At 56.5% G+C, this 7,372-nt stretch overlaps 1 protein-coding gene across 1 annotated transcript in view; it reads left to right on the top strand.

The window, feature by feature from the left end:
• The window catches only part of LOC102763981 (chromosome unknown open reading frame, human C7orf50), a 65,260-nt gene that overhangs the window by 1,582 nt on the left and 56,306 nt on the right, over positions 1 to 7,372 (top strand). The window contains exon 2 of the mRNA XM_015564990.1: positions 3,457 to 3,577. Within this exon, the coding sequence (XP_015420476.1) occupies positions 3,458 to 3,577 (120 nt within the window). The 5' untranslated portion in view covers position 3,457. The remainder of the gene's footprint in view (positions 1 to 3,456; positions 3,578 to 7,372) is intronic.

Raw genomic sequence — 7,372 nt, 5'->3', positions numbered from 1 at the left:
AGGGGCCTGGCCTGTGATTGGCATTTCCCGATGACAGTGATGTTGAGCATCGTTCCGTGTGCTTATTGGCCGTTTGTGTCGCTTAGGGAGATTTTATACTCAAATCTCTTTGCCCACTTTAAATAAGGCTTTTTTCTCTTTTTCTTTTTTTTTTTTTTTTTGCTGAGTTGCAAGAGTTCTGACACATTCTGGGTACAAGTCTCCGGTCAGATATAAGCCTTACGTGCATTTCCTCCAATTCCGTATGTAGGCGCCCTTTTATTTTCCTGTGTCATTTGCAGCACAAACCTTGTTACTTCTGACCAGTCACTTGCCTGTGTTCTCCTTTCGCTGCTTGCGTTGTTGGTGTCGTAGCTAAGAAGCTGCTGTCCAGGCCACGGAGCGCTGCTCCTGGGGTTTCTTTGTAGACTTTGTTGTTTGGCTCACGTTTAGTGTTTACCCTTTCTGAGTGAGCTCTGTGGGGTGTGAGGGGGGTCCCACTCCGTCCAGTTGCATGTGGACGTCCAGTTGTCCCCGCTCCACTGTGGAAGAGGCTGCCCTTTCCCATCGAATGGTCTCAGCCCCTTGTCGATGGTGCATTAACTGAAGGTGGAAGGAAATGGAGTTTTCTATACAAACATTGTCTCAGATTCATGAGTTGCCATCTCTTGGAACTATTAAAAGAAACCTTTTTATAATGTGGGAGCCTTTTCCCCCTTTTAGCAAATAGACTTGGTGGTTAAACTTTTTAATGATAACTTACAGAATGAATATAGATTTAACTTTTATGGTAACTGTTATGTAAATATTTGTTAAACCAGTGGTTCTCAACCTTCTGGCCCTTTAAATACAGTTCCTCATGCTGTGACCCAACCATAAAATTATTTTCGTTGCCGAAACCGGTTTGGCTCAGTGGATAGAGCGTCGGCCTGCGGACTGAAGGGTCCCAGGTTCGATTCCGGTCGGGGGCATGTACTTGGGTTGCGGGCACATCCCCAGTAGGAGATGTGCAGGAGGCAGCTGATCGATATTTCTCTCTCATCGATGTTTCTAACTCTCTGTCTCTCTCCCTTCCTCTCTGTAAAAAATCAATAAAATATATTTAAAAAAAATTATTTTCGTTGCTACTTCATCACTGTCATGTTGCTACTGTTGTGAATCATCATGTAAGTATCTGGTATGCAGGATGGTCTTAGGCGACCCCTGTGAAAGGGTCGTTCAACCGCCAAAGGGGTCGTGACCCACAGGCTGAGAACCACTGTGCTAAACTTTTCTTATTTCTTCAACAAGGTAATTGGCTGGCAGAGTTCTTTGTCTTTTCAAAGCCCCTTTGTCAACAGTCTCTTATTCTTTCCAGGTTTCTTATCACAGTGCTAATTATGCTTTTCAAGTATAGAGCCTTGAGAAAAGCAAGATAAAACTGAGCTGTAAAAAAATAGTTCCTTGTAACCCCACCCCTTAGGCAAAGGTTTTGTTGATGTCCACAGACATTTTCAATGCTAGGGGAATATACATACACAAATGGAGCTTTCTCTGTTGTTATGTCAGCATTTTCTTAAAAACAAAATTGGTCAGTGGTACTACACATAGTGTTCTACATTTTTCATCCTATATCTGTAATGCATTCTCATTTATTGTGATTTTTAAAAGATGTTTTTATTGATTTCAGAGAGAGGAACGGAGAGGAAGAGAGATAGAAATATCCTTGATGAGAGAGAATCTTGATTGGCTGCCTGCTGCCCTACCCTGCCAGTGGACGCTCACCCACTGAGCCACACGGCCGGGCTATTGTGATTTTTGAATGGATTCCATTGCACTGGTTGGTCCTGATTGACTTATTCAGTCCCTTGTTGCTCTGTGATGGGGTTATTTCCACTAAGGAGGAAGTGCCGGGAAATGCACGCGTGTGTCTGCAGGCTGGTCACCGTGTGGTCACAGCTCTAGGGGCGCCTGTCCCCCTGCGTCACGATGCCCACGTGGCAGCGTCTCGGCAAATGCTGCTCTGTTTTCAGCTCCTTTTTAGGCTCCACCCACAGGGGCCGGAAGCCGGTGGGGGGCGGGGCCTTCTTCCTGCTCTGCCCCCCACTCCCACCCCCGCCCCCGGCACCAGCAGCTGAAGTTGGTTCCGTTCCTGCTTCTTCCGAAAATCAGCCTGGTCCCTTCAGACGTCCCCACTCGGAGGTCCCGAGCCTCCACCGTTCCTCTGGGTTTCCCCAGGCCGTGGCCCCGCGAAGGCGCCTGGGTTAGAACCCGTGGGCTTTTCTCTGTTCTTGCGCGTGGAGCTGGGTCCTGTGGAGCCGGAGAAAGCAGGTGCACCGGCGCCCATGCAGCCCTCGCCGCTGTCAGCCCCTTATTGGCCCCGGCGCTGCTGCTTCCTCGGCCGAGGAGCCGTCGCCGGTGCAGCGTGGGCTCCACGTGTGAGCAGCCCGTGCTCTGGTGCGAGTCAGCGTAACAGCAGGAAAAAAATAACCCCAAATGGTCAATAATCGGGGAATAGACACGTTTTTGTAATTTGCACTTTTATTTTTTTTAATATATTTTATTGATTTTTTTACATAGAAGAAGGGAGAGGGATAGAGAGTTGGAAACATCGATGAGAGAGATCGATCAGCTGCCTCCTGTACACCCCCCAGTGGGGATGTGCTGGCAACCAAGGTACATGCCCTTGACTGGAATCGACCCCGGGACCCTTGAGTCCGCAGGCCAAAGCTCTATCCACTGAGCCAAACGGTTCGGCTGTAATTTGCACTTTTAGAAAATTTTTAAAATGATATTTCTCTTGCCCTAGCTGGTTTCCTGAGTGGTTAGAGCATTGGCCCTTGGACTGAGGGTCGCAGGTTTGATTCTGGTCAAGAGCCTCGGTCGAGGTGCATGCAGGAGGCAACCAGTCGATGTGTTGGGCCTTTTCTCTTAATGTTAAAAAGCTTCGTGTTCGTGTTTAGTTAGAAATACAGAATATAGCCCAGCCCATGTGGCTCGGTTGGTTGAGCATCATCCCATGCGCCAGGAGGTCACGGTTCCATTCCCGGTCGGGGCACATGACGATGGCAGCTCGGGCGTGCAGGAGGCGGCCCGTGGATGCTTCTCCTTGCTCCCATCTCTCCTTCTCCCTTCCTCTCTGAGAAGGCAATTAAAAAAACACAAACATACAAAAAAGAAAGACAGAATGTATACAGGGTGGGGAAGTTAGGTTTACAGCTGTGAGTAAGCGAAACAGTGTATTCTTGTGTTATTATTTAGTAATTATTGTGTCATTTTCATACGAAGAACTGTCAACCTACTCGCCGACCCTGCCTGCTAAAACCTCAGGAAAGAGAAAGGCATCCACCACATGGTTGGGTTGGTTGTCGGAGGCGATGACGCTGGGCGATTGGCCTCCTGTCACGTTCACACGTGCTCCGTGCTCCCGGAAACACCTCTGTGCTTCACGCGGGAGCACGTACAAGCATGGTCCTTCCTGTCTGCTTTCCTGGGCAGGATGGCCGCGCCGAAGAGGAAGGCTCCCGAGACGCCCGGCACGCCAGAGAAGAAGAACAGGAAGTTGAAGAAACCGCCGGCACCCGCAGCCCCGCAGGGCTCCACGGACGCCCGCCCTGAGGTAGGTGCAGCTCACGCGGCCTCGCCGTGGCCTAACCTGGAGGGACGGGTCGGGCCGTGCTGCTGGCATCTGGGTGGCGCGGAGGATGACACTGGGACGTGTGGGCGTGTCCAGGGTCCTCCGGACGCACCGGACAGACAGGAATCTGTCATTCTCAGGTGGGAACACCGTGACTGTCCCTCAGCCACCAGATCTGTGTTTCCAGGGGATTTTGATGGCTCCACGGAGGCGCCAGGTGGTGAGGGCTGGAGCGGGGCCTTTGAGCTGTGCACAGGGACCAGGGTGGCCCGGTGGCCAGGGAACCTGTGTGTAGGAATTCGTATCTAAAGGTGTCTCATCTTAGCAGTAATGTGTGCCGTGTCTGTTACCACCGCGTTCTGAGTGAGATTTTGCTCCTGCTGTGCAGTGGTCAGAGCAGCGGGAGGTGCACAATCAGTCACGTGAGGCAGGTTTGCTGACGGAGTCACGCCGTGCCGTGGAGGGCGGGCGGGTAACCTCGCTCGAGCTGGTGCAGTGCCGTGTGGTCCCGCCTCATGTCAGCGACCTGATCCCATGAACTGAACAGCTGGACGCTCTGGCGTGGCCACGGGCTGCTCCCTGGCTCCTGGCCGGCAGGTTAGCCGGTAGAGACCTGCCGTCACACCGCTGGCTCAGCCGTCTCCAGCGCCCTCGGAAGGAAGGCTGGGAAACCCTCGGCTGGGCCGCGGAGCTTGTTGCTGGCGGCATGTTCCCTTCCACACTGTATTTCAGACCAGCAGTGGCCGTGCCCCAGAGGGCTCCTGCCCCAGGGCAGGTGACAGGTAGCCTTTGCTCAGGACATGGGGAAGGTTGTTGTGCAGGGGGACGAGGGGCAGGAGAGCAGGCCCTCGGAGCCATTTAGAGCAGATGTCAGCATGAGTGTGTGTGGCATCTGGGCCCAGGAATGGGTTCCCCGGGGCCACCGTGCTGGGGCCACCGTGGAGTCTAGAGGTGCTCAGGGTCTGATGACTGGGGTCGGGTCACTCCAGGACTCCATCCGGTCGGCAGCTCTGCTCTCAGGAGGCAGCGTACACTGGTGTGGCCGGCCGGCTGGGCAGCAGAGGAGGGCGGGGTGTGAAAGAAGGTGCCTGTCTTCGCTGGGCTGTGGGGCAAGAAGCCAGGCCAGCACCCAGGACCCCCACTTGTCCTGCGTACCCTGAGGACCTACAAGGTGTGGGGATGCACGGAGCCCAGGCAGCTCTCCTCCTGCTCCCATGGCCCCTGGGTCAAGGGCCCCTGCTTTTGTGGCCACCTGCCTGGCTATGCGTGCAGCCACCCCAAGGCCCTGGGCCTGCTGGCTCGCTCTTCTCCCCTCTCCACCCCGGGTCCCGGGTCCCAGGTCCCAGGTTCCAGATGGAAACTGCTTCCTACAGCCACTTGGGCTCCCGTGGCCAACACCCCTGCTCTCATGGAGCCTCGCCACTCCGTGGCTTTCGTGGACTGTTTCTGTGACACTGTCCTGTTTCTGGGCCCTCCCGTTTCTTTGAGTGAACTAACTGCACACGCCGCCTTGCAATTGAGTTTTGCCATGAGAGTCTCAGCTTCCCTCGTTGCTGCAGGACCACGTGCGGCTTTATGGTAAATAGGGCCCGCGTTACAATTTCTGGGGGGGGGGGTGCTCTTTTTGTTAAAAGTGATTGTCTTTTGTTATTAAAGTTCACGTTGGTTCAGAGAAAACTGGGAAACGAAGGAGAAAAACAAGCCTGTGGGTGGGTCTCTCCCGTGTCCTGTGGTGCCCAGGTGTGTGCTGGTCTGCATCTCAGGGGCAGGCCCTGGCGGTCCCGGCCTTCGGTTCAGTGTCCGCCAGGTGCCAAGGGTCCAGCACAGGAGGCGGCCTGTGGGAGAGAGCGAGCCAGCGGACATCCCCGGAGGCCCCCCTGAGGCCTGTGTAGCCCCACCTGGCCAGCGGGGGCACAGGGGCTGCTGGTTTCCCCCACAGGTGCTGGGGCCCAGCAGGTCCGGCACTTGGAGGGTTTCGGTGCGACTCGGCGAGTGGAGTCGGCTGGGGCTTGTGTCCTCAGGACCTTTCTTGTTTTGTGAGGCCAGTCTCCCAGGAGGTGGAGTCGCTGTTCCGAGAACACCCCTGCTCCGCTGACAGCAGTGCCTCCCCTCGCGCTGCTTCTCGTGGGAAGTAGGGAAGAGGGGCCGGCGTTGCCGAGGGACAGCGTTGACCACCGCACCTGAGTTTACGGAGGGTGGCCGCCTGGCTGGGGAGCGCCTCTGGGCACTGGGAGCTTGTGGAAAAGTACCGTGCCCCTCCCCGCCCCCGTCCTGGAAGAACCTCTGGAATCCAGTGGCGAAGGGAGATGCCTCTGTCCCTAGGGGCCACTGTGTTGTCCTCCCGGAAATGTCTGTCTGGGCGGCCTGCGGGTCCCCATGTGGTCACTTCCCACAGCACCAGCGCCCTGGACCTGTGCCAGGATGGCTGAAGTATCCCGAGCGGTGGTACTTCATTGCCCCTGTGGGTGTCCCCAAGTTAGAGGCCCCTCCCCAGCTCGGCCCCGGGCTGTGTCCGTTCATCTGCTGGTCCAGCTTCCTCCAGGGTCCATGCCGGCGCTCCGTGCAGCTCCTGCCGCGAGGGCCTCTGCTCACTTCTCGCTTCTGGGTTTGCTCAGCTCACTGACCATTAGCCTGCGCTGGCCCTTGTGAGCCTGGACTAGGGAGAGGTGGGTGCTCTGTGGAGGCCTCAGCGTCCCCGTGGTAACCGTCTGGCAGAGGACCTGAGAGCGAGGGCCTTTGGATGGGCCTCCAGGCCCCTGAGCTGATGTTCTCCAGCAGGCCTCAGCGTGCGCCCTGCCCTCCCCTTCCGACAGCGGCTTTATTTTTTTAAAGTATGTTTTTATTGATTTCAGAGGTCGAAGAAGGGAGAGGGATAGAGAGATAGAAACATTGTTGAGAGAGTCAATCGGCTGCCTCCTGCACGCCCTTACTGGGGATGGAGCCCACAACCCAGGCATGTGCCCTCACCATGAATGGAACCAGTGACCTCTTGGTTCATGGGTCAACACCAACCACTGAGCCACACCGGCCTGGCCTCAGAGCTTTTTGAACCTTCCTCGTAGCCTGCGCTTAGGGGCAGGACAGAACCGGTCTCTTCCTTGAATGAAAGGGTTGCGAGGAGCAAATGTTCCATGAACAGGATTGAGACGGGCTGCTGGCTCGGGTGCATTTGGGGTTGGGAGGAGAGGGCTGGTGCGGGTTGCCTCCCCCCCGCCCGCTCTCCCTGAGCACATGTGTAGCATGTCTGTTCTGCCCCCGACGCCCAGCCCCCGAGGGAGACAGCGCAGCTCCTGTCACCTTCGAGCTGCTTGGTGGTCACCCGGGCCGAGCACCCTCTGCTGCTGTGAGCAGCCTCGCCGCCTGGAGACAGGGCGGCCGCAGGGCACCTCTCGCTGCTCTCGGTCCCGGGAATCCCTGGTGTCGGCAAAGCACTCGCTCTTCCCCTTACAAAGGCACCTGAATGCTGGCTTCTCCGCGCCCCTGATGCTGAGGGCCGAGGTGCCGGTGCTGGCTTCTCGGAGGCTGGGTCGCCTGCACAGTCACCTGTCCGGCCGGTGACAGAGGGGACTCCCAGGTTCCTGGCTCTGGTTACCTGGGGAGCACAGGAGGAGACACCTGCCCGGCCTGGTCCCGTAGAGCACGGCTGGGAACTGTCGGCGGTGGCGCGGCCGCATGGGGCCGCTTTACCCAGCACCACGTGAGGAAGCACCGCTTTCTGGCGTGGCTCTCAACTGAGCATGAGGTGGGGGGAGAGGCCCGAGGGGCGGGCCAGGCTGT

Source organism: Myotis davidii, unplaced genomic scaffold, assembly GCF_000327345.1.
Source record: "Myotis davidii unplaced genomic scaffold, ASM32734v1 scaffold1320, whole genome shotgun sequence".
In the NCBI taxonomy this organism is placed as follows: domain Eukaryota; kingdom Metazoa; phylum Chordata; class Mammalia; order Chiroptera; family Vespertilionidae; genus Myotis; species Myotis davidii.
This window is presented reverse-complemented; position numbering and strand designations above follow the sequence as displayed.